At 44.3% G+C, this 27369-nt stretch overlaps 2 protein-coding genes across 4 annotated transcripts in view; one reads left to right on the top strand and one right to left on the bottom strand.

The window, feature by feature from the left end:
• Positions 1 to 6273, bottom strand: part of G3BP1 (G3BP stress granule assembly factor 1) — a 37164-nt gene extending 30891 nt beyond the window's left edge. The window contains exon 1 of one of the 3 annotated variants that reach the window (XM_017540516.2): positions 6145 to 6273. The gene's annotated coding sequence lies outside the window, so the exon portion shown is untranslated. Of the gene's footprint in view, positions 1 to 5519; positions 6117 to 6144 lie in introns of those variants that run through there. The other 2 variants (XM_017540515.2, XM_017540517.2) reach the window with 2 other exon arrangements.
• Positions 6274 to 18689: 12416 nt separating this feature from the next.
• The window catches only part of ATOX1 (antioxidant 1 copper chaperone), a 16870-nt gene continuing 8190 nt past the window's right edge, over positions 18690 to 27369 (top strand). Inside the window, exons 1-2 of the mRNA XM_017540519.2 lie at positions 18690 to 18838; positions 26098 to 26173. Of these exons, the coding sequence (XP_017396008.1) occupies positions 18833 to 18838; positions 26098 to 26173 (82 nt within the window). The 5' untranslated portion in view covers positions 18690 to 18832. The remainder of the gene's footprint in view (positions 18839 to 26097; positions 26174 to 27369) is intronic.

Below are 27369 nucleotides of genomic sequence, written 5' to 3'. Positions count from 1 at the left end.
AAAAAAAAAAAAAAAACATAATAATTAAGTAACCAATCCCATAACACACAAGCAAAAGATTTAAAGATAACTTCACTGAATAAATTACATGAATGCCAAATGAAAAATGCTGATCATTAGTAATTACAGAAATGCAAAGTAAAACCTGTGAGGTACCACTAAACACTTGTCACAATGACTAAAATTAAAAAGACTGACCATACACACTGTTAGCCAGCTGCTGGTAGAAATGGAAACCTCCATTGTTGGTGGGAATGTAAAATGGTACAACCACTTTGGAAAATAGGGAGTTTCTAAATTAGGCATACATGTATCACATGAACTAAACATTCCCCTATTAAGCATTTACCCAAGAGAAATAAAGGCACATATATCCATACGAAGATCTGTACACAAAGTTCAGAAGCTTTAATAGTCAAAAAGCTGAAAACACACAGGTTTTGTATGTTTCAATGTCCACCAACAGGTAAATCAATAAACTGTGATGTGCCTACACAACAGACTAGCACTGAGCAACAAAAAAAGAACTTATTTACACAAAAATTCTAGAAAATGCAAAGTAATCTACAGTTACAGAAAGATCAAGGATTTTCTGCAGGGAAAAGGGTGGGAGGAACAAACAAGAAAGGGAAAAGGGATACGAGAAAACTTTTGGGGGTAATGGATAGGTTCACAATCTTGACTGTGGTGAAAGTTTCACGGGTATACTTTTTTTTTTTTTTTTTAAAGAGTCTGCTGTGTCACCCAGGCTGGAGTGCAGTGGCATGATCATAGGTCACTGCAGCCTCAAACTCCTGGGCTCAAGTAATCATCTCTGCTGCCTCAGTCTTTTGAGAAGCTGGGAACAGAGGTGGTGTTTGAAATTATCAAGCAGTATATTTTAAAAACACGCAGTTTATTGTCAATTATACCTCAATAAAGCTATTTTAAAAAATTACCCCATCAATAAAACAGTCTGAAAAGACTTAAGCATATACCAAATTTTTGTAAATTTTGTTTCAGGGTTATGCCACATATTCAAACATTTGATATTTGGTACTCTAAATCATAGGAATTTAGAAACAAAATCTTTTCCCAGAACCAGAGTAACTTGAATACAGAAGCCAATGTCTGTACTTAGAGCAATAGCAGTATGACCATTACTGGGCCTACCGTCAATCTATTTTCCAAACTCTTCACATTTACCACCTGTTACCTCCCTTCAAAATTCTTCCTGACAGCTCCTTGGAGAAATGGTTGATTCTGGACCTGAGACAGGCAAAATACAAGACATGAGTCTGAAACACCTGGTAATTAATGAAAGAAAGAAAATGCTTTTAAAAAACAGGGAAGTGTCAACAGGACAAAGGAGCCAAAAAAAAAAGCTGGAACAATATGAACAAAATAATCTGTGGCCAGGCACAGTGGCTGACACCTGTAATCCCAGCATTTTGGGGGGCCGAGACAGGACTGCTTGAGCCCAGGAGTTCAAGACCAGCCTGAACAATATTTTATAAAAATATAAAATATTAAAAAGTAAATATCAGCAAGGCTAATGGTGGATTACAACCCAAAGAACAAAATTAATATCCCTGGTCTATAGTGACATAAATGACTGAAAAGAAACAAATGAAAAATACACAAATCTTCCTTACAGAGAATTTATAATACTGTAGAAAGAATGAGGCAAATTTTTTAAAAAATCACCATTAGAACAGTAATACCTGTCTGCAGTAATACCTGCACACAAGATCCATTAAAACGCTAAAATTAAGAAGGGGAACTTTATTTGCATGCCAAAATATTAACAGTAGCTTTAATGTATATCCATAAATTCACATTCTCCTCCTTCTAGAGAAGTAGAGCCTAATTCCCTTCTCTCCTTCAGTGTGAGCTGAACTTAGTGACTAGCATCCAAGAAATAGTATGGAAAGGGGAAAAAATACTAACCTGACAGATACCACCTTAACAAAATCATGAGGTTAAATTCAACCAGTTATATATTATGGACCCCCAATATTACTTGATAAGGGCAACTTCTGTGGTATTCTTCCCCTAAAATCCATAACCAGTCTAATTCTAACATCAAATCCAAATGAGATCAAGTGTTATGGTCATGAAAGACAAAAGGAAAAACAGAAAGTGACACACATCAGGAGACTAAACTAAGGAGACGACATACAATGTGGCATCCTGGACTGGATCTTGGAAAAGAAAAAGGACTTTAGTAGAAAAACTAAGGAAATCCAAATAAAGTCTATCATTGAGTTTACAGTATTTTATCGATGTTAATTTATCAGTTCTGTTCAAAGTACCCTATATAATATGTTAACACCAGATAATAAGTATGTAAGACCTCTCTATTGCAACTCTTCCACAAATTTTATCTCAAAAATACTAAGTTTTTCTGAAAGAAAAAAACTTCAGGAATCAGAATATTTAACTTTTATCTTTTACCTTAGCGTATCCCTTCCCCACTTCAAAGTTAAAACCTACTCAGGTTCATAATTAAAGAAAAATCAATCTTTCTCATCAAGTGAAAAGATATGTTAGTTAATACTGATGTTCATCTGCAAAATTCTTAAATAGATGATCAAGACAGGTGGATATACTCCAGGAAACTCTAGGCAATGTCAGAGTCCAGGAACAAGGGTATAGGCACAGCCAACTGCTTTGCATAAACAACATATGGAAGAAGCCTGCAAGGGCAGGTAGGTGTCACGTTCTTACCTTCCAGATTCAAAATCCCTCTAAGATTTTTTAAGTAAACAGCGGGCTATAGTACGCTGTTAGGTACCACATGCTTTTCGAAACAGTTTAGACAATTCAGTCTCAGAGCCCCAATTCACTTCTTAGTAAAAAGAAAAAAAAAAAAGTTAATACCAAAGATGTGTGAAAGCACTTTCAAAATATGCAAAGGGATACACAAATACATGATGATGCTTTATAAAACCAAGTAAGTTAATATCCACCAAAGATTACATCCCTACAAAGGACTTCTGTGTACCATCCAGGAAGCCACATCTCTCAATCATCTTTAAGTTTTACTTTTTATTAAGTACCTAAGATACAACATGCATACCAAAAACTAAGCAGTATTACATGATAGACTGCCTTCTGACAGAAGAAGGACTCTGTCACAAAGTCACCTCAAGACCTTATTTACTAAGCTACGGGCTGTGAGAGCATTTTTTTTTGAAATTGCTTTCCACCTTGTAAGACAGATTAAGACACTACACATGTGTGTGAATCATTTCTACTCAACCCTATCACCTGCCTTGCAATTTAGCCTTCCCAACTGAAGCCAGATAGGATGTCCAAGAATACCTTTAAAAAAAAGTAAACGGCTGATTTCTGAGATATAAAATTATAAACCTAGTTTGCCACCACATTGTGATCACCAACTACATGTGAGATAACAGTTGCTGAATCTAAATTTAACTCCAGGGCTTGGAAGAGCAGTATTGCACTGCCACAGGTTTTTCCCACTTGCTGTTGACAAACTAATGGGGGACGGGTGCGACTTTTTTTTTTTTTTTGACCTACCTACTTCCACAATTATCCATTCTTCTCTGCAAAGTCAGTAATAGTTTTGTCCAAGGCAGCCAAAGCACAATATAACTAAACAAACAACATACAATGCTTACCTGAATTCTGAAGCCTTAAAAAAAAAAAAAACCAATCAATTTGCAAATGTTAAAAGACCAAGTGGGCAGTTTTATTAGACTGACAAAAATAAAAGAAAAAAAGAAAAAATTGGCTTTAGTCACAAATGTTGGTTTTATGTTAAATTTTATCTTTTAACACTAGCCCCATCAGTCCTAAGGACCCTATATAATTCACGAACTTTTACAAAAACGTAAAACTGCCTTCGGTCGTTTACTTTCTATGCAAATACTACAATGAGTTGGGTGGAGGGAACCCTAACATAAGTTACAAAAAAACTGCTCTAAGTAGGTCACAAAGAAACATGACCAAAATCTCCTAATGTTCCCCTGGTGGACTGTCAGGAGAGAACAGCAAACTGAGTTAAAGAACAAAGAATTGGCTACTTTTCTACCTGTAAGAGGTACAAAAGCTTAGACTTTTCCACCGGTAAGCGCTCCAACAAAACTAACATATGACTTGGTGGGGATGTAGGGCAGCCCAAGCCTTACGTTACCACAATTTGCTTCCATTCACTTGTTCCTGATAAAGGAATGCACAAGTGAGCAGTTGGAGCACCAACCTGTGAAATAATCCCATAATTTTCATACTGCTGACCAAGTGATAACCATTTGCCTGAGGCCAAGAAGTTATTATTTTTTAATATTTTAAATAGAAACGAACAAAATATTCCCTCAGTAACAGGTAAGATAATTTCATTCTATATTACCTCTAGCAGTAATAAAATTAACTGGACTCGAGCTTAAACTTAGTTTAAATGTAGGTAATTCTGTTGTTCCATTTGACAGCCTAAATTGTTCATCTTTAAGTATAAGTTAAAATGTTAATTCAATAGTTAACCAGTATCTAAGGGCAGGTAACTGGAATTGCTAAACCAGGCAAGTTCCCCAAGTAAATGTTACTTGGAACATTGTTATATTTTAATGCTGTTATAGAAGCATGTTTATAGAAAGGGTTTCTAGAACATGTTTACAGAAATGTTTATGTTTATAGAAGTGTTTCTATAACATAGAAACATTTATTTCACTAAGCCAAGGAGTATGCTGGCTTTCAAATAATCTAAAATATGTTAACTCTACTAGAAAAATATAAACTCAAGTCCCTGAATAAATGGAGTGTAGACAAACTTTCATCCACAGAGCTCGACTGACACACGTGTTTTTTCCAACACATTTCCAACAACAGTAATTCATCAAGCGTGACTCGCGCCACACAGATCAAAAGTCTACCGTAACTGGGCACTAGACTTTTCATTCCAATTCCATATTTTAACCCACAGATGCTGGTGAGATTTGAAACTCGTCGCTTTGTACCTCATTTCCTTCAACTATAATCTTCTCAAGGTCTTTCTCCAAAAGACTCCTCCAAATTAAAAAAAAGGCAGAGAAAAAAAGATTCAATGTCTAAAACTGGAGCCTAACTCCCGGCTGGCGGGAATTTCCCATCACCAATCTGAGTTTCAAATCAGACGAAGAACACAATCCACGTTCATTTGCACTTACTCAGTCTTTTTCCCTGCTTTTTTCCAGAAGCTACTGTGACGGCACATCTACCCACAGCCTACACGAATACACGTAGAAAGCAAGCCCAAACCGTTCTCCTTTGTCACATTCCCACTTCCAACTCTTGTCTCCCTGGAAGCCCAGAACTCGCCAAGTACAAATGCCGCGGCAGCCTTCTCGGCAGGTGGCCTTTTGAGCTGATGCTGCCACCAGAGACAAGGGCTCTGGGGACAAAGAATAAAACAGGCTTGGAAGGCGGGTGGGGGGCCTGTGAGTCGGAGGGCCCGGCATCCCCGCCCTTCCCGTGCGAGCCTGTGACCCCGCTCTCCAGCCCCTCGCCTCGGGCCGCTGCGGAAGGATGGCCGTACCTACCTCGCCGGCTCCCTGTGAGAATCAAATGAAACGCAGAAAAGTGGCTCCGCACAGTGCCAGGCACACAGTGAGGGCGCGGAAAAAACATTCGTTGTTACTATCACTCCGTGCACTCGCTACTCCCTCTTTCCTCCCTGCAAAACCGAGGGCACTTCTGCTTCGGGGGCCGCAAGACTCCAATCAGACTTTAGTGCTGCTCCCATCCCTCAACGAAAGCCTCCTTCTGGTCCGGACCGACTGGACCCCTCCGCCAAGGGAGGAAAAAGACTCCGCGGGCGCGTGGCGAGGGGGTGGCGGGCGGGAAACGCTGGGCGCGGGGACCCTGGCCCCCGAGACCGCCCTGGGGCCCGGGCGGCGGCCGCGGCTCACTCCCGCCCCGCGTGGCCGTTGGACGCAACACGCGCACGCGGCGGGCACGGCCACGCGCCCTAGCCAGGAGGGGAGGGGGAGCGGGGAGCCGCCGCGCGCCCGTCCGTTCGCCGCGCGCGCCTGCAGCCATTGGGGTGGGGGTGGGGGACGCGCCTGGCGCGGCCGCCGGGAACACCACTCAGACTTCTCCCTCTCACAACTGCTGCCACTTGGCTGCGTCCTCGGGCTTCCCTGCCCCGCCCACACACTGGCGTACCTGCGCGGCTAAGCTGGAGTGGAACTAGCTCTGCTCCACAGCACTGAGGATGGCAGAAACCCCTCACGCAACTGCGTCCGCACACACGCGTGCTCCGCCGCCGGTGTATATAACCGCCACTCACCCTAACTTGTTGCGGCAAGGTTGGGCGAGGGGATGACCAATCCCGACCGCGTCCTCCGCGCTCTTCGAACAGCAATTGGGCACTGACTCGGGATGAAGGCGTGGCTCTTGATTGGCTTTGACTCATGCCTATGAGACTGTGAGGATCTCGTTTCCCTAGTAACAGATTGGCGCTAAGAGACACCAATAACCGAAAAGTACAGTGGAAAGGCGGGTGAGCAGTTCTTTGACTGATACCCAAAGTAGCCAATAAATGGGCGGGACTGCTCTTATTCGTTAACGCGTCCTCCCCTGGGCGGAGATCCGTTTTCCATGCAGGAGCGGTTGCTCCACAAGGTGGGGCCCGTGTACTTTGGGGAAGTAAACCCCAAGCAACTAGGAGGCGGGCGCCCGAGAAGCCAAGAAAGCCTGTGGCCAATCGCAACGCCGGAAGGAGCTGATTGACACGGAGGTTGCGCTGCTGGGAAGAGACCAAGCCCTAGGGCCGCCGTTCCCTTTGGGCGGTTGTGAGGCTGTGTAGGCTGCGGCTTCTGCCCTCATTTCTTTCTTTCCCTTACTTATTGGGTCTGGCCTCTGAGGCCCCTACCCCGCCTTTTCAGCACAATTTGGTACCTGGGGAGCCAAGTGGCAAAGTCTCCTGGGTTGCTTTCTTCTTTTTTATTACAACTTTTTTCTTCCGTGCGGCGGCCGAGAGCCTTGCTTGCTCTCACCATTACTCAGCACTGCTGCGGGGCAGCGGGAGGAGAGTCGCTCCCGCGCCGTTCCCCCGGGCGCTTCAGGGCGGGCGCTGCGGAGCGGCCGCGGGCGCGTGGCGAGGCTCCCCTTGTGGCGGCTGAGGCACGGTAGTCCCTGCGTCCTCCGGTGGAGTTTGGGCCCTCGCGCCACGTCCCGAGCCGCGCCAATATTGACAGCCTCGAATTGCCGCGGTTTGGGGTTTATTCTCGTCGCTACGCCTTTAAAGGGCAACTCGTCCGCTCCGTCTGGCGTCTCGGGCATTGGCGGGGCTGAGTCTCAAGGCTGGCCAGGCCCTCTGGGACGCCGTGGGCATATTCTGTGGAAATAGCTTTGGTTCTCAGCCGTCGGGCACAGGCACGCCCCGGTTTGTTCTGGTTCCAGGCTTGTGACCAGGCGGGAGGGTCTCCAGCGGAGTTTTGCTGAGAATTTTGGAAATGAAACACGTGGAGCCCCGGGGCGGGGGGGGAAGGGGGGAGCGAGCCGAAGGAGCTCGGGCGCCGGCCGCAGCCTGGGGGGAGCCGGGCACACTCACCTCTTTGCGCGGGACTAGCACGAGCCTGAAACTCGGGAGGCCCAGGAGGCGAAGTGAAAGTCCCTTCTGGTCCCTCAGGGCCCCACTCCCGCAGCAGCCGGGCTCCGTCGGCGTCGGTGGAGCCCCAGGCCTGAGTCTGAAATGAGCTTCCAGCCTTACGGTTGCCCGGGCGCTCCCAAAACCAGGGAACGGGCCCCAGGAGACAAACCATTGTAAGTTTCCTGGAGTAGGGAACCTCCAAGATCCTGTGAGCCCTACAGAGGAATCTGGCCTTTATTCTGAGGGCCGTGGAAAGTTTTTTAAAAGGTAGACTAAGAGATTGGCATTTCACAACATGACTCTCCAAATGGAAAAACTAAGATTGGCGAAATTTAACATTTACAGATTAGTAATTTAACCCAGGTGACTCGCGATGAAAGACATGGCTACTCTTCACTTTCAGAGGGAGTTTTAAGTGATGAAGAGCTTTTTGCCAGCAATTTTTTTTTTTTTTTGAGATGGAGTCTCGCTCAGTCACCCAGACTGGTGTGCAGTGGTGCCATCTCGCTTCCCAGGTTCAAGTGATTCTCCTGCCTCAGCCTCCCAAGTAGCTGGGATTACAGATGCGTGCCATCATGCCTGGCTAATTTTTGTATTTTTAGTAGAGACGGGGTTTCACAATGTTGGTCAGGCTGGCCTCGAACTCCTGGACTTCAGGTGATCTGCCTACCTCGACCTCCCAAAGCGTTAGGATTAACAGGTGTGAGCCACCGCGCCCAGCAGCAATTTAAATATCTAGTAAAATTATGTCTATCCTCAAAACAATAATGTCACTTCTTGGTTGATAGCCACATTTGTTTAGAAAGACATGTACCAAGATTTTCACTGCAGCTTTGTCAGCGTTGTTAAAATACATAAAAACAGAACACTTAATGTTTATCAATTGATAAGCTGTTTGACAGAGATATACACGTAATATAGAATATTAAGCAGCAGGCCGGATGCAGTGGCTCAGGCCTGTAATCTCAGCATTTTGGGAGGCGGAGGTGGGTGGATGGATCACTTGAGGTCAGGAGTTTGAGCGATCAGCCTGAGCAACATGCGAAACCACCCCATCTACAAAAAAAAAAAAAAAAAAAAAAAAATTCCAAAATTAGCCAGGAATGGTGGTACACGCCTGTAATCTCAGCATCTTGAGAGGCTGAGATGGGAAGATCATATGAGCTCAGAAGGCAGAGGTTGCAGCGAGTGGAGATCTGTACTCCAGCTTGGGCACCAAAGTGAGACTCTCAAGAAAAAAAAAAAAATTCTTCTTTAAAAAGAAAAAACTCTGCAAAGCGTTACTAATAGTCATTGCAGCATTATTTGTAGTAGAAAGGCAGAAAACAACCGAAATATCTGGCTGTATGATACTGGTTAGATACAGTACTACAAAACAGTATTCTTATAGTAGACTGTCATGCAACCATACAGAAAATGAGGTAGATCTACTTGTATAGTTATCAAGCAGTCTCCAAGAGATAATCAGTAAATGAAGGAAGCGAAGTGCAGAATAATGAGAAAAGTATGCCTGGATTTGTATAATGAAGAGGGATAGCAGGGGATGATTATGTCTGTTAAAACGTATGTATTGCTTTAGTTATCTACACTACACGTTTGTTCTCATGTTTTTGCTGTTATACGTGCAAGGTTATGTCTGGAAGGAGTCACCAGAAAATGTTAGTGAATATTAATAGTTATTAATAGGGACAAACTTTGGCTAGGGCAGCAGAAAGTCTTAGTTTTCATTCTATACACCATAGTACTGTGTGATTTTTTTCTTCTTTTTTTTTTTTTCTTTTTTTTTGAGATAGGGTCTCACTGTCACCCAGCAGGAGTTCAGTGGCACAATCATAGTTCACTGCAACCCCGAACTGTTGGGCTCAAGCAGTTCTCTAGCCTCAGCCTCTGCAGTAGCTATAGGCATCATCATACATAGCTAATCTTTTTTGTAAAGACAGGGTCTCACTTTTTTACCAGGTTGATGTCAAACTCCTGGCCTCAAGCAGTGCTCCTGCCTCAGCCTCAAAGTGTTGGGATTACAGGTGTGAGCCACCATGCCTGGCTGTGTGATTTTTTTAAACATGTCTGTATTATTTTAATTAGTGTTAAGTAGATTTTAATCGTGATATGAAGAACTATAATATAGAAATTTTGATCTTTAAAAGGGATGTAATATATTAGCCCTTGCAGGTAGGTATATGAGAGGGGTGTTTTGGGGGGGTTTTCTTGTTTTTGAGACAGGTTCTTGCTCTGTCATCCAGGCTGAAGTGCACTAGCAAGATCACAACTTACTTCACTCTTAACCTTCTGGGCTCAAATGATCCTCCTACCTCAGCTTCCCAAGCAGCTGGGACCACAGGTGTGTATCACCAAGCGCGGCTAATTTTTAAAAATTTTGTAGAGATAAGGTATCACTGTGTTGCCCAGACTGGTCTCAAACCCCAGACTCAAGCTATCCTCCCACCTCAACCTCCCAAAATGCTGGGACTACAGGTATGAGCCACTTCACCCAGCCTTACAAGAGGTTTTGAAAATGAGGCATCCACATTTTAATTCACCTCCTCTGAAAAGTGCTAACCTCTTTTTCTTTTGCTCCTTACCATGCAAAGATCATATAAAGATTCAGGCTGGGTGCAGTGGTTCATGCCTGTAATCCCAGCACTTTGGGAAGCCGAGGCGGATGGATCACCTGAAGCCAGGAGTTCAAGACCAGCCTGGCCAACATGGTGAAACCCTACTTCTACTACAAATACAAAAAATAGGCGCCTGTAGTCACAGCTACTCAGGAGGCTGAGGCAGGAGAATCGCTGCAACCCAGGAGGCAGAGGTTGCAGTGAGCTGAGATCATGCCACTGCACTCCAGCATGGGCAACAGAGCAAGACTCCGTCTCAAAAAAAAAAAAAAAAAAGTCATGCAAAGATCCAAAGAGTCCCTTTACTGGCTTAGAAAGACATACCAGTTGGATTCCTCCTTCCTTTGGTAAATACATAACCTCCTCAGACTCTGTGGAGCATTGACCATGAGCCGGGCACCTTGCTAATATTCTTTCCAAGAACAATCTTGTTTAATATTCACAACATCCCTGTTTGCTATTTCTCAAGTACAAAAACAGATTCAAAGAGGTAAACAACTTGCCTTTGGTCACATAGCTAAGGCTAGAAGCTAGGACTCTGACTTCGGGTCCATGTTCTTTTACCCACTGTCAATACTCTCTAGGGAAGTAAGATACAGTTATGAATACAGAAAAGGGCATAGTCTTCTCAAAAACCCCTGAAAAACTGGGGCTTTTCCTCCATTGTCTCAGGCATGACACCAGATAATGCTGCATAGACAAATTTCCAAGTTATTTGAGAGTTCTGGAGTCCATGGCAAATCCTGATAATCTGCAGCCAAAGCTCTTTGCAAAAAGCCTTTGCTGCACACTGGTACACATGCTATATATAAGTCCTCACTTCCTGTGGCTTAGAAGAAGGATAAATAACATAGCATGTATATCAAGCACCTATTGTGTGACAGGCACAGTGGTAATTACAGTTTTTCAAGTCATCCTTAGAAAAACCCTATGAAGTATTAACTCTTACAGATGTAGAAACTATGGCTCAGAAAGGCTAAATGACTGGCTAATAGCTGGAAAGTGCCAGGGCTCAGAATCAGACTCAGGTTTATAGCACCTGAAACTCAAAGCCCAATAAGGAAAAAAGAAAGAAGAATAAAATATACATAAGACTTCATCTAAGGTGGGGCCCAGTGTCTCACGCCTGTAATCCCAGTACTTTGGAAGGCCAAGTTGGGCAGATCACTTGAGGCCAGGCGTTTGAGACAGCCCGGCCAACGCGGTAAAACCCGTCTCTACTAAAAATACAAAAAATAACCAGGCATGGTGATACATGCCTGAAATCCCAGCTACATGGGAGGCTGACGCAGGAGAATCGCTTGAACCCAGGGAACCAACGTTGCAGTGAGCTGAGATTGTGCCACTGCCTTCCAGCCTGGGTGACAGAGTAAGTGAGACTCTGTCCGCGCCCCCCCACCAAAAAAAAGAGCTCATCTAATCTTCAAACAGCTCATTTCAACCGATAGGGAAACTAAAACAAAAAGAAGTTAAATAATTGTTAAATCACGATATTGTGAAAAATGATGCTTTGCTAATACCAAATGTTGGCAAGCGTGTTAGAAATAATTACTCTCTCTTTTTTCTTTCTTTTTTTTTCTTTCCTTTTGCAAGTTCATTCCATTTTGCACATTGATAGAAATAATTACTCTCATATACTGCTAGTATAAAATATAAATTAGCATAGCCTTTCTGAGGGCAATTTGCTAGCATCTAGTAAAATTTAAAATCCACACACCCTATGATGCAGAAATTCTACTTTTTGTTATCTACTTTAAAGAAATACTCCCACATGTATACAGAGAGCAAAAATGTTATACCATTGTTTATAATAAGGCAAAATAATCTAAATGTATTTTAGGAAATAGGTAAATTTACTATAATATATCCGTACTAGAAAAAATTTTGTAGCAATTTAAAAGATTGAGCTAGTTTTATATGTGCATATATGTGTGTGTTCATATTCAAATTTTTTTTAATGTTTGTAATATATGTAAAAAACAAATTTCCAAAGCAGATTGATAATTTTAAAAACTGTCTTGCAAATTATATATAGTGTATCATATATGCTTTAAAAATACCAACAACTTTGGGAGGCTGAGGCGGGCAGATCACAAGGTCAACAGTTCGAGACCAGCCTGGCCAACATGGTGAAGCCCTATCTCTATTAAAAATACGAAAACCAGCCAGCCATGGTGGTGCGCACCTGTAATCCCAGCTATTCAGGAGGCTGAGCAGGAGAATTGTTTGAAGCAGGAGGCAGAAGTTGCAGTGAGCCAACATCACACCTCTGCACTCCAGCTTGGGTGACAGAGCAAGACTCCATCTCAAAAAAAAAAAAAATTCTTTTTTCACATGTTATTTTAAAAACTAAATTGTCATAACTCTAAGAATAGTTTCTGGGTGCTTAATGTGTTCTAGTCACTAAGCTGAATATTTTTAATGTTGTCTTACTGCTCACCACAGCATAATGAGCTACGTCTAATTATTATCCTTATTTAACAAAAAAAGAGACAGAGTCAGAGAGATTAAATGCCTGAAACAGCGAGGAACTGAACACAAGTTTGTCTGGGTTGTCTCATTAAACACAACTTCAGAAAACCGAAGCCCCAGGGGTACAGAGAACAAAGGAGGAAGAGGACAGCATGGCAAATGTTCCCTGATCATTGGCTGCTATGTTGGGTGTCAACTAAAGAGTGCTAGGGACTATGATGGCTTCTAAGATGATCACTGTCCCCTCACATGGCAAAAGAGCAAAAAAGGTTTAGGGTACTCCCTTTAACATCTTTTATAAATTCTCTAATAATCCTATCTACGAGTGTTCTTCCATCATTACTTATCACTTTGCAAAGGCCCCAGTTCTTAATACTATCACATTGGCAATTAGGTTCAACATATGAATTTTGGCAGGACACTTTCAAATTGAGCAAAAGCAATTTGCACGGAGCTACTCCAACTTCAACCTACACAGCCTGTTAATGGGCATATCACATGAGAAATAAATCTTTGTTGTTTTAAGCCATTGAGGTTTTGGGATTGTTCATTACTACGATATTACCTGGTCTGTCCTGCCAGTTACAGACATGTTTCCAGATCTTTCAGTTTTTCAGGAGATATTAAAAATCTAGGTTATGTGACTTAGTGTTCTTTTTTTTTTTTAGCATTTTATTTACTAATAATACACAAAACTTTTTATCTCACTTGAAAATACAGTGGAAATATTCTGAGGACTTTAGTTGAATAGGTTTCACCATTAGTATTATTATTATCATTATTATTATTATTTTGAGATGGAGTCTCGCTCTGTCACCCAGGCTAGAGTGCACTCCGCTCACTGCAACCTCTGCCTCCCAGGTTCCAGTGATTCTCCTGTTTCAGTCTCCTGAATAGCTGGTATTACTGGCACTCACCACAATGCCCAGCTAATTTTTGTACCTTTAGTAGAGACAGGGTTTTGCTGTGTTGGCCTGGCTGGTCTTGAACTCCTGACTTGACCTCAAGTTATCCACCAGCCTCTGCTTCCCAAAGTGCTGGGATTACAGGCATGAACCACCACACCCAGCCATCACCCTTTTAAAAAACTACTTTAGTCCAGGTTTGGTGGCTCAGGCCTGTAATCCTAGCACTTTGGGAGGCCAAGGCAGGAGTACTGCTTATGAGACCAACCTGGTCAACATGTCAAGACCCCATCTCTGCAAAAATATTTTAAAAATAGTTGGGGTTGGTGGTATGCACCTGTGGTCCCGGCTAGTCAGGAGGCTGAGGTGGGGAGATCGCTTGAGCCCAGGAGGTCACAGCTGCAGTGTGTCATGTTCACACTACCATACTCCAGCCTGGGTGACATAGCAAGACCCTATCTCAAAAAATAAAAATGAAAAACTATGTAGAATTCTTATTTTTTAATAATGCTTTTCCTGGACTTGCATTAAGGAAGCAACTAATCTTATGTGTCAGTGTAGACATACATAAATAAATGTATGTATTTTTTTATTTTGAGACAGGGTCTTGCTCTGTCACCCATACTGGAGTGTAGTGGCACGATCACGGCTCAGTGCAGCCTTGACCTCCTGGGCTCAAGCGATCCTCCCACCTCAGCCTCCTAAGTAGCTGAGACTACAGCCACATGACACCATGTCCAGCTAATTTTTAAATTTTCTTTAGAGATGGGCGGAGTCTCACTATGTTGCCCTGGCTGGTCTTGAGCCCTAGGCTCAAGCAATTCTCCTGCCTGGGACTCCCAAAGTGTTGAGATTACAGGTGTGAGCCACCATGCCCTATTTTTAATTGTGGTAAAACATACAGAAAATAAAATTCCTCTTTCTAATCATTTTTAAGTATATAATTCAGTGGCATTAAGTATATTCACAGTGTTGTACAAGCATACTCAGGATTCTTAACTGTTGTCAACTAATCCAAAAGTATTTTGAATACTTTAGGAACTGAATAAAATGTGTCTGTAGACCCACTTCTGCCAGCATGTGGCTCTGCATGACACCATGCTGCCGCTCCCAAGCCTGCAGTCCCCGCTCCCTCAGCTCTCAGGTTCCACTTCATTGCCCTTCTCTTTTCATGCATGCCTTGGCTGCTCTGAGAGCCCGAATCTTTGTCCTAGGGTCTTGGTGGATAAAACAGTGAGGCAAATAGTGTATACCTGTGTTGTGTTACAAAAACAGACACTTGGTTTTCTGTGGTGGGGGTAGCGGGGAGCAGGCAGCAGCTACAAAACCTTTCTTTTTTTTTTTTTTTTTTTTTTTGAGACGGAGTTTCGCTCTCGTTACCCAGGCTGGAGTGCAATGGCGCGATCTCGGCTCACCGCAACCTCCGCCTCCTGGGTTCAGGCAATTCTCCTGCCTCAGCCTCCTGAGTAGCTGGGATTACAGGCATGCGCCACCATGCCCAGCTAATTTTTGTATTTTTAGTAGAGACGGGGTTTCACCATGTTAACCAGGATGGTCTCGATCTCTTGACCTCGTGATCCACCCGCCTCGGCCTCCCAAAGTGCTGGGATTACAGGCGTGAGCCACCGCGCCCGGCTACAAAACCTTTCTTTGCAAAGAATTAAACTCCCCAGCATCCATCAAAGAAAGGGTCATCCCAGGAGGCTGGATCTAGAAATAGATTATGCCAGGAAGAACCCACCATCAACACATGACTACAGTGTGTACACTCCTATCTTGGCAACAACACTTGTCAGCCAGAAAGGGCAGGGACTTGATATGCCCATTTCCCAGGCTCACTGGCTTAGTGATGAACTGACTTACCCCATTTGTAGGGATAGTAATGAGACTGCTAGGCAGCTGGGAACCCAGAATTCCTAAACTCTGCTTTTTAAAAATATCTTCCTTGTGATTGTTTTCTTAATGCATATTTATTATAGAAACTATGACAAAAGTATAAAAAGGAAGTAAAAAATCACCTACAATATTAGAATAAGTGAGGATAAATACACATTGATCTGGGGATATGAGAATGTAGTTGATAAAACCTTTTTGGGAGGCAGTTAGGTATATCTATCAAAATTTAGAATGACCAGCAATTCCACATCTAGGAGTTTTTTCTACATTAAGTTTTAAGCATGGATGTATGTGTATGGACCATCATTACATCATTAATAGCATTAAAAGATGTGGAAGCAACCTATATGTCCATCAGTAAGGAAGGTGTCAGGGACAAGTCTCAGGAAGCGGACTAGTAGTAGGTGAAGTAAAGATGGGCTTACATTTCTCACATAACCAGTCTGGAGGCCAGCTATGGCTGGCATTGTTTCAATGACTGCACAGTGTCAAAACCAGCATTTCTGTGACTCTCTTGATGTTGCCTTTCTGGTTGCAAGAAGGTACGTTTGCACTCTTATTTTTTTTCTTTATTTTGATTTTATTCTTTTACACTCTAGATAACACATTCGTGTGCTAGGCAGGAAGAGGAAAGGAGTGCTAAGGAAAGCAAGAGCTTTCTCAAAGACCTCCTAGCTGACTGCTGCTTTTGTCTTATGGGCACACCTGGCCACAAAGGAGGATGGGAAAACAAGTATTTAGGGATTCCGGCCTCTACAGGAACAAGAGTAAAAAGTCTGGGAATGGGTGTTGGATTAGCCAATTAATGATTTCTGCCGTAGGACTGATGAAATAAATTATGGTACAAATTAATAATAGGACACTATGTAGCACTAAAAAGACTGAAGGAAACATTAATTTTAAAAAAGCAAAAAAAAAGAATGAAGGGGTTGGGCACGGTGGCTCATGCCTGTAATCCCAGCACTTTGGGAGGCCAAGGTGGGTGGATTACAAGGTCAGGAGTTCGGGACCAGCCTGCCAACATGGTCAAAAACCATCTCTACTAAAAATACTAAAAATACAAAAATTAGCTGGACATGGTGGTGTGCGCCTATAATCCCAGCTACTTTGGAGGCTGAGGCAGGAGAATTGCTTGAACCCGGGAGGCAGTTGCAGTGAGCTGAAATCTCGTCACTGCCCTCCAACCTGGGAGACAGAGCAAGATTCCATCTTGGGGGAAAAAAAATGAAAAGGATTGATATGTACTATTTTTTTTAACCTCTCTGCAGAACCATCATACTGGAGAATGATATGTACTATTAAGGAATAATCTTTTTTTTTCATACAGGGTCACACTCTGTCACCTATGCTGGAGTGCAGTGGTGTAATTATGGCTCACTGCAGCCTTGACTTCCTGAGCTCGAAGGATGCTCCCACCTCAGTCTCCTGAGTAGCTGGGACCATAGGCATATGCGACCACACCCAGCTAATTTTTGTATTTTTTGTAGAGCTGGGGTTTCACCATGTTACTCAGTCTGGTCTCAAACTCCTGGGCTCAAGTGGTCCTCCCAACTGGGCCTCTCAAAGCAATGGGATTACAGGCATGAGCCACTATACTTTGTCCAGGAATAATCTCTAAGATATTTTATAAAGTGAGAAAAGCAGGGTACAAAGCTGTATATAGTATGCCTTTTGTTTAAGAAGGAGAGGTCAGGGTAGGAGGGAGACCTACTTTTCACTATTTGAAAATTAAACAGTAGGCAAATTGGGATTCCACCTGCAAATCCTACATTTATCCAAAATAACTTCTAATAACAATAGCTGTGGTTCATTTCAGGCTTATTTTTATGTAAATACATGAATGTATGTATATATTTATGTAGGAACTGCAATCTGGCGTATTTCCCTCTGGTCTTTATTTGCAATCATTAAGAGATCTTTATAAAGCTGTCGTCTGTTTAAATTGCTCTCTGTGCTTAACCATCCCCTGAATCCCTACCCCTAATTCTCTAAAACATTCACTCTTCTGCTGTGGGTGGCTTGCCCTGTGCACTGTTGCCTTTGGGAAGGATATCCTTCCCTCCTGTCCACTCTCCACCCTCCCTCATGGCAATCTGGCCATCCCTAGCCCCAGTGCACAGTTGCACCCAGGACAGCAAGATGCTAAGCTTTGCCTGTACAGGACCTAATGTGGCCGCACCCTCTTTCCCTCTCCTCCCCGCCACCCTCCCTTCCATCATTAGGGAATTCCTGGGGCAGGTTGGGTAGGGGATGAAGGGTTAAGGGGTGAGTATTTTGTGAGCAAGGGAAGACTCAGTGCCAGAGAGGCCAACAGAGGGCCTAGCAATTAAAGAATACTTATATATGTTTGGTGCCTACCATGTGCCAAGCAATGTGCTAAGCAGTTTGCATACATTACATTTATTCCAACAATACTGCAAAGTAGGTTTCTTAGAGGGAACCATGTGTCCTTGTTTGCCTGGAACAGTCATGGTGTTTACCTATTGTCCTAGTAAAATTATTAATAGCATCTCCTTTCTCCAGCAAAAGGTTTAGATAAAAAATTGTATAGTCACCTTAACTGTCCCCATTTTATATGTGAAGATATTGAGGCTTAGAGAGGTAAATTCATCTGCCCAAGGTCACACAGCTGGTAAGTGATAGGGCTGAGATTAAAACTCTAGCCAGTATGGCTCTGCTATGGACTGTACTCTGCCATGGTCATGAATTGTGGTCCCCTAAAATTCCTATGTTGATATCCTAACCCCCAATGCGACTGCATTTAGACAGAGAGCCTGTAAGAAGGCGATAAAAGCTAACTGAGATCCAGATTATTGCCTCCTCCCCAAGCTGCCTCTCTTCCACAACCGCCCCCACCCTACTCCAGTCAGGGCCCTTCCTCCGCTGCCACGACAGTTCCTCTAACCCTGCACTATCACCGCGTGCATCCTTCGCGGCCTCCTGCTAAGTCATTTCCACTAGATGGCTGGCGCTCAATAAATACTGACTGGGTGAATAAATGAGAGACACTGCCCTTTTCGGGATGGATGGATCTGTCCTGGTCAAGGCGGGGACCTTCTGTGGTATTCCCTAACACAAGCTTGATCCGAAGGAGACGTTTTGAAAAAGGCCGACCGTCGATGGAGGCCAGCGCAGCGCCCACTCTCACCTCCTCTTTCCGTCCTGGCAGGGTGACCAAGGGCCCGGGAAATGGGAAGGAGGCGGTGCGCCTGGCTGCGATCCCGCCCGGAGGGGGCGGGGCCTGCGGGACGGGGCTTCCAACGCGCACTCTCGGAAGCGCGGCGGAACCCGCCCTCCGAGCGCAGAGAGGCGCTACTGCCACTGCCGCCTCACCGCCGCCGCCCCGCCGCCGCACCGCCGCCGCCTCGGTCATGCCGGTGAGTGGCTGCGCCGTCCCCGCCGCGCAGACTTGCAGTCCCCTGCTTGATCCTCGGCTGCACAGCCGTTTGACCGGATGCTGCTCTTGAAGGGCTCAGGCCGCGACCGGAGCTGCTATTGTCCCACTGCTTACCCCACCCAGCCCCCAGCTTTTGCGACCCTCCAGAAAATGGGATCCGAAGGGAGTTTAATCTAGGAGCCAGGCTTCAAAACATCGGAGCTAGAAGCCCTCCAGGGGCGACAAGCCCACGCTTTCCCTGCGTACACGGAGAAACAGACCGGGAGCGGGGGCAGGGAGTCGCTCAGCAGGAGGCGGGAGGCTGCTGGCCGGCAGGAACTGAGACGCCTAGTCCCTGAGCCTTCCTCCTGGCTGCCCTGCCCGCGGAGCTGGCCTGAAGGAGGGCGGTGGGGAGGCTCTGGGCAAGGGGTGGACTCGGTTATTGCTTCATGGACCTGGCAGCTTTTCAGAGGTTCATGCTTTTCTTCATTTTCCTGCCCACACTGGCCTACTTTTCAGGTCAGCTCTGGGGGACACTGAATGGAGACACTTTCTCAGCCTGAACCCATAAGCCCCAAAGAAGTTCGGGAACCCCCCGCCAAGTCACCAGTTGCTCAGTGGCAGAGTCTGGGAAGTCAGTCTTAGCCTGCCTTTGCAGATCACTCAGTCTTATCACATATACCTTGCTGCTCATGGCCTCATTTTTTTATAAAAAGAATTGAGGCCTTTGGCAGACAAAAATATAAAAAGCCCAGTAACTTATTCCAGGTGGTGTTGAAGTTGGCAGAGCCGACTTATCCTTAGGCTTCCCATCTCTCCATCCTGGTCACATGGGAAGTGCCTAGCAAAAGCAGTCACACCGGCTTGGGAAGAAGCTCTGATCTCAGTTGCATCTTGGTTAGGGTCATGTGGTGGTTTGCATTTTCTTCAGGGTGCCTAACTCATGGCTCTGGGTCAGGTGGATACCCAGAAGTATCCCACAGATGCCGTGTGTCTTAGCAGCTTGTCTTTTGGGAGCTGGCAGGTGAGTCTGAGGTCCCCTGGGCAGAGCCGCAAACATCTCAGGTGTCATTTCCCTTGAGCCTTTGAGACAAATCCCCCAACAACAAAGAATGGACAAGAAATCTGGTAGAATCAGCCCTACCAGTTGAGCAAGTCGGCCTGAGGCAATGGTAGAAGACAGTATTAATTGCCCTGGGGCTGGGAGAGTGAGACCCCCAGGTTTTTTTTCTGGGGAGTGGCAATGAGAAAAAAGCCAGCTTGATGATCACTGTATTCTGTGTCTTTTTCTGGGGATTTTGACAAAGACCCTCTGGAGCGGATGATGGGAATGAGGAGGGCACTTGGCACCATGTAGCACAAGATGAACAACTGAAGGAAGGAGGGTGTTAGTCAAGGGACTGCCTCAAAACTGGAAAGGGAAGAAAATATATATATATATGTGTGTATGTGTATATATGTATGTGTATATATATGTGTGTGTATATATGTGTGTATGTGTATGTATATATGTGTGTGTGTGTATGTGTATATATATGTATACATATGTGTGTGTATATATGTGTGTGTGTGTGTGTATGTATATATAATTGGAAAGGGAAGAGTTTGTTACCTGAGAGTTTTCTCAAATGCCTGAGGCCACAGGGTTTGGAATCCCAGAAACCTCTGAAAACCTGTGCCCCAGCTTGCCAACTGGGTGACCTCAGGCAAGTTGCTTTACCTCACTGCCTTGATTTTCTCATCTGTAAGATAGGGACAAAAACTTTGAGTTCACAGGACTGTTGTTAGTATTAATTGGAAAAATGCCAGTAAAACATGTCACCCAGCCACTGACATACCTAGTCCCCAAGAAACGGTAGCTCCTGTGTAGACGTAGGACAAGTCGGCTAGAACTATAGGCAGATAAGGCCGGGCACGGTGGCTCATGCCTGTAATCCCAGCACTTTGGAAGGCTCAGGTGGGCAGATCGCTTTAATGCAGGAGTTTGAAACCAACTTTGGCAACATGACGAAACCCTGTCTCTACAAAAAATACAAAAAATGACCTGGATGTGGTGGCCCATCCCTATAGTCACAGCTACTTGGCAGGCTAAGGTGGGAGGATTGCTGGAGCTGGGGAGGTCGAGACTGCAATGAGCCAGCATCATGCCACTGTATTCCAGCCTGGGTGACAAAGTGAAAGAGAAACCCTGTCTCAAAGAAATAAAGAACTATAGGCAGGCAGTGTTCAATCCCATTTTAACAAGATCTCACTGGTTAAGCATTGAGGTTTTAGAGACTGACTACGTCCAATTCAGTCCCTACTCACTAGCTGAATCACTGCGAATGGTGAACTGACTCCTTAACCTGTTTTCTCATCTGTCAAGAAAGGATAATACTAGTACGTACCTCATGGGATTGTTGTGACAATTAAGATAATGCATGTAGAGTGTTTAGAACAATGCCTGACACACAGTAGACGTTCACATACTAGTATTAGTAAGCAGTAGAGTGTTCAAGGACTGAATGTCCTGAATATTTGAAAAAGAATTTCTCTTCTGGGGGAGACAGTCTGGACAAAATGACCCCCTCCTCCCCACCCTCCCAGTTCTGAGATTCTATTAAAGAATTGTTCCTTGGGAGGCCAAGGCAGAAGGATCACGAGGTCAGGAGTTTGAGACCAGCCAGACCAACGTGGTGAAAGCCCGTCTCTACTAAAAATACAAAAATTAGCTGGACGTGGTGGCATGCACCTGTAATCCCAGCTACTCAGGAGGCTGAGGCAGGTGAATCACTTGAACCCAGGAGGCGGAGGTCGCAGTAAGCCGAGGTTGTGCCACTGCACTCCAGCCTGGTGACAGAGCCAGACTCCGGCTCAAAGAAGAAAAGAAAAAAGGGCCGGGCGCAGTGGCTCACGCCTGTAATCCCAGCACTTTGGGAGGCCGAGGCGGGTGGATCATGAGGTCAAGAGATCGAGACCATCCTGGTCAAAATGGTGAAACCCCGTCTCTACTAAAAATACAAAAAATTAGCTGGGCATGGTGGCGCGTGCCTGTAATCCCACTACTCAGGGGGCTGAGGCAGGAGAATTGCCTGAACCCAGGAGGTGGAGGTTGCGGTGAGCCGAGATTGCGCCATTGCACTCCAGCCTGGGTAACAAGAGCGAAACTCCGACCCAAAAAAAAAAAAAAAAAGAAAAAGAAAAAAGAATTGTTCCAAGTGCAGTAACTTACACCTGTAATCCCTGCACTTTGGGAAGCTGAGGTGGGTGGATCACGAGGTCAGGAGACCACCCTGGTCAACACAATGAAACCCCGTCTCTACTAAAAATACAAAAAAATTAGCCGGGCATTCTGGTAAGCGCTTGTAGTCCCAGCTACCTGGGAGGTTGAGGCAGGTGAATCGCTTGAACCCAGGAGGCAGAGGTTGCAATGAGCCGAGATTGTGCGACTACACTCCAGCCCGGGTGACAATGCAAGATTCTGTCTCAAAAAGCAAACAAACAAAAAAGAATTCTTCCACCTACTACTTTTAAAACCTACTGGCTTTTAAAATCTATCCATTTTATAAGTCTATAAAAGACCCCAGAGGCCCTGAGGAACCAGGACTACCCAGTTACGCATCCGGTGGTAGAGCCAATCTTGAGATTCTCCTGTAAAGAAATGATTACTCTGTCCATGAAATAGATTTTCCATCACTCTCAAATTTATTTTTGCCCCTCAGAGGTGGAGGAGGAGAGCACTGAACTGCAATGTTTATACCCCAAAGCTGGTTTCTTGCTTCTGACCTTTGTACTGTGGGGGATGAGACCTACTCCCTGTAATCAGCAGCAGAAAGCTTCAACTATCTGTTGCTGTTAGGTCCTTGGGCAGCAAAAAACTGTGCTCCCTAAAAATGTGTTTCTAGTTTCAGAGCTTCTGCTGAGAGTCAGGGTTATGAGGGCTGGCGGTGCACTTTGCTATTCCAGAACCAGCAAGATTTCCCTGGAGCAAAGAAAGCCTAGCTTCATATTCCATACTCAGTAGTTATTTGCCACATGACTGTAGGCCACCTAGTGAACTCTTGGGAACTTCACTTTCCTCCTGAGTGAAAGTAAGGTAAATAGCCCTCTTTCCAGGATCAGTGAGGACTAACTTAGATACTATATAAAGAGAATTTGACATATAATAGACAATCAATAGATTTAGCTCTTATGTTGATCTTGCAAACCCTTCAAAGCTTTGGCTCAATATATAAGTGCAAACCACTGATGAATCTTGATTTTCTGCTTATTATCGTAGAGCAAGACTCAGCAAACTTTTTTACAAGGCCCATATAGTAAACATTTTAGTCTTCACAAACCATAGGGTCTCTGTTACAACTACTCATTGCCATTCTAGTGCAAAAGTAAACAAATGAGTTTGGCTATGGCTTTTTTTTTTTTTTTTTTTTTTTTTTTTTTTTTTTTTTTTTTTGAGACGGAGTCTCACTCTGTCTCTCAGGCTGGAGTGCAGTGGCAGGATCTCGGCTCACTGCAACCTCTGCCTCCCAGGTTCAAGTGATTGTCCTGCCTTAGCTTCCCGAGTAGCTAGGATTACAGATGCACGCCACCATGCCCAGGTAATTTTTGTATTTTTAGTAGAGATGGGGGTTTCACCATGTTGGCCAGGCTGGTCTTGAACTCCTGACCTCAGGCGATCCGCCTGCCTCAGCCTTCCAAAGTGTTGGGATTACAGGCATGAGCCACAGTGCCCAGCCTAAAAAAATTTTTTAATAGAGGAGAGCATCCTTCTCAGACAGGGGCAGGGATGACTTTGGTGTTTTGTTAAAGATTCTGATTCCAGATTTCAGGGGAGGGACCTGAGATTCTGCATTTCTGAGAGGCTCTCAGGTGATGCTCATATTGTTGCGCTGAGGACCACATTTTAAAGACAAGATTTTGTAATACCTACTACAAATCTTTTTTTCCAGAATTTGTTATTGTTGTTGTCTTTGAATAGTCATGAAACAATCTGAAAAAAATTAGAGACGTTTAACTAGAAGAAAAGACTGACCATTTTCTTGAAGACAGATTTTGCAGATTTGGCCTTAATAAAATTAGTGGTTTACTAGTCAAAAAGGTCAGACAGTCCAGCAGTGGAAAATCGAGCTGCTTTACTCTTGGTCTTGGTTTCCTCTGTGGAGCACAATGACAATCCAGACTCGGGTGTTTAGAGACTTGGAAAGAGTTTGAGAAGCCACTTAGCCACTTTATTCTCAGGCTTGTAGTTTTGCCTCCCTGTCTCTCCCCAGTAAGTTAAAAATGGCGAGTGGCAGAGCCCACACCACATCCACAGAGCCAGCTGAGGCAGGTGCCTGGGAGCTGTACTTTCCACAAGGTCCCCAGATTTCTTCCTATGCACACTGAAGTTGAAAAAAATTGACTTAGCTAATACCCTTTTAGTATAAATTAGGGAATTGGAGCCCTTCTGGAACAGAGATTTTGCCTGAAGTTGTCTAGCAAGATATATCACTATACCCAGAATTCCAATGAGGTAATAGACTTGAAATATTTTGAAGCGCTCCATGAAAAATGTAGCCATTCTTTTTTGAAGGGAAAAAGGAGAGATAAATGGAAGACATTAATCACCATAATAATCCAATAGCTAACTTTTTACCTATTGGAACCTAGTACTAGGCTCTAATATTTTTAATGTATTAGTTGTCTATTGTTCCTTAGTAATTATCCCAAAACTTTGTAGTATAAAACAACAAATATATTTATAGTAACTTACACAGTTTCTGAGAATCAGGAATTTGGGAAGAGTTTGGCCTAGTGGCTCTGGCTCAGGGGCTCTCATGAAGTTGCAGTTAGATGTTGGCTGGAGCTGCATTAAACTAAAGGATTGACTGGGGCTGGAGAATCTACTTCCAAGATGGCTCACTCACATGCTTGTTAGTTTGAGCGTTTGGTCTTTCACTTTGTGGACCCCTCCTTATGGTTGCTTGAATATCTTTATGATTTGGTAGCTGACTTCCTCTAGTGTAAGTGATCCCAGAAAGAGAAGAAGAAAGAAGCCACAGTGTGTTTTATGACATTGTTACAGCTTCAGAAGACACATAACCTCACTTTAAGCCATATTCTATAAAACTCACAGACCAACCCGAGACATTTTTGGAATGGGATTGCTCAGGGGCATAAATACCAGAAGCAGAGATCATTGAAACTATGTTGGATGCTGGCTACCACGCTTAAAATCCCATGTTCATCCCATTCACAAATCTAGAGCGGAACTCTTATCCCCAGTTTTCAGATGTGGAAACCAAGGCACAGAGAAGTAACTTATTGATGATCTTGCAACTGGTAAGTGCAAGAGCTAGTATCTGAAGCCAGATTTATCTGATTTCAGATGGTCTCATTTTCAGAGATTTAAAAATAAAGTATTGGGATAAGTAATCCTTGTGTGAAAGCAAAGCAAAAGACCCAGAATTTCAAACCAGCCATGTCAGTTATCCATTGACTCAAAAAATGTATTAAGCACCTACTCTATCCAGGCACTTTTCCAAGTATTAGGGACCCAGCAGTGAGCTGAACAAAACCCCTGTCTTCTGGGAGCTTACCTTCAAACCCTTGATCTGTTAGATATTCTGGAGACTGTAGATCTTACGTGAAGACTAGGAGCCTGGGATCCCTTCCTGCCTGGCCTCCAACCCACTGGGGAACCCAGGCAATCCTTTCTCTTCCCTGGACCCAGATGCTGCCTCTGAGAATGAGGCCCTTGGATGAAAGCAGAATCACCTGGGATAATAACTAGACATAACAGATGCTCCAGCCCAGACCTGCTGATGAGAACATGTATTTTTTGCAAACTGCAGGTGACTCTAATGCAGAAAATAATTTTCTTGTTCATAAGTGGGCCCACCATATCAGCATTATTCAGAGTATGAGGGCTCATCCCTGTCAGAGTTATTGGTGACCCTGAGACAAAGCTCATAGCTCAAGAATCAAGTGTTTTGAAGATAGGACCAGGGAAAAAAGCATTTTAAGCCAGATCTCCAGGTGATTCTATTCATTATGTGCCAGACACTACTAAAGGATTTATAGGGATGATTCCATTGAATACAACCTGTGAGGTAGAAACTCTTAGCTACTCTATAGTTGAAAAGACTGGGGCTCAGAAATAGTCTCCTGATGAATCTGATGCCAACCACGTTCTGCCCAGTCTCTCTCCCTTCTGTCTTGGCCTGAGTGGGCCTGCTTGCTGGCATCGTGTGTGGGTCACTCTGCAGGGCTGAGGTCACAGTCCCTCTTTGTTTGTTTCAGAAGCACGAGTTCTCCGTTGACATGACCTGTGGAGGCTGCGCTGTAGCCGTCTCTCGGGTCCTCAATAAACTTGGAGGTGAGTGAGTGGCCCTCAGTTGGGGGTGGGATAGAGGAGACAGATCCACTTGTGCCATGTTCCGATACATGCAGACGTAGCAGGAGATGCTTAGGGTTAAGCTGATCATAACAGTAAAACTAAAATGTATTGAGTACTTAGCATGTGCCAAGTACTCTTGTTAGTTTCTCTTTTTTTCTTTTGTTTTTTTTTTTTTTTTTTTTTTTTTTTCAAAACTTACGGAATGTGGCTAAAACTGGAAGAGTTAAATTCATAACTTTTTTTGGAGACAGTTTTGCTCCACCACCCAGGTTATAGTGCAGTGGCATGATCTCGGCTCACTGCAACCTCCACCTTCTGGGTTCAAGCAATTCTCCTGTCTCAGCCTCTCGAGTAGCTGGGACTACAGGCATCTGCCACCACGCCCAGCTAATTTTTGTATTTTTAGTAGAGATGGGGTTTCACTTTGCTGGTCAGGCTGGTCTCGAACTTCTGACCTCAGGTGACCCACCTGGGCCTCCCAAAGTGCTGGGATTACATACCTGAGCCATGGCACCCAGCCACTCTTTTTAGTTTATGAGTGGCTTATGTGGATCACATCGTTTAATCCTCACCACAGCCATTTCAGATAGCTTTTTTGACTAGCTCCATGTTAAACAGGAGACAGCTGAAGTTCAGAAATGTTAAGTAACTTATCTGGGATCACATGGCCGGTAAATGGCAGAGCTGGAATTTAGCCAAATTAACTAGTACTGCCAGGGCTAGCTCTGGAGCCATGGCAGTACTAGGTAAAATGTTGGTCATCTCCAGTGTGTACTGCATGACACATCTGAGTGTCGTTTTCTATTAAGATTTTTTTTTGGGGGGGCTGGGTGTGGTGGCTCACACCTGTAATCCCAGCACTTTGGGAGGCTGAGGTTGGTTGATCACTAGGCCAGGAGCTCAAGACCAGCCTGACCAACATAGTGAAACCCTGTCTCTACTAAAAATACAGAACAAAACAAAACAAACAGGGTTTTTTTTGGGGGGCGGGGGGAGACAGAGCTTTGCTCTTCTTGCCCAGCCTGGAGTGCAATGGTGTGATCTCAGCTCACTGCAACCTCAGCTCACCGCAGCCTCCGCCTCCTGGGTTCAAGTGATTCTCCTGCCTCAGCCTCCCAAGTAGGGATTACAGGCATGTGTCACCATGCCCAGCTAGTTTTATATTTTTAGTAGAG

Source organism: Cebus imitator, unplaced genomic scaffold (genome assembly GCF_001604975.1).
Source record: "Cebus imitator isolate Cc_AM_T3 unplaced genomic scaffold, Cebus_imitator-1.0 Scaffold126, whole genome shotgun sequence".
Classification (NCBI taxonomy): Eukaryota; Metazoa; Chordata; class Mammalia; order Primates; family Cebidae; genus Cebus; species Cebus imitator.
Note: the sequence above shows the minus strand (reverse complement) of the source record. Positions and strands in the feature narration are given on the sequence as shown.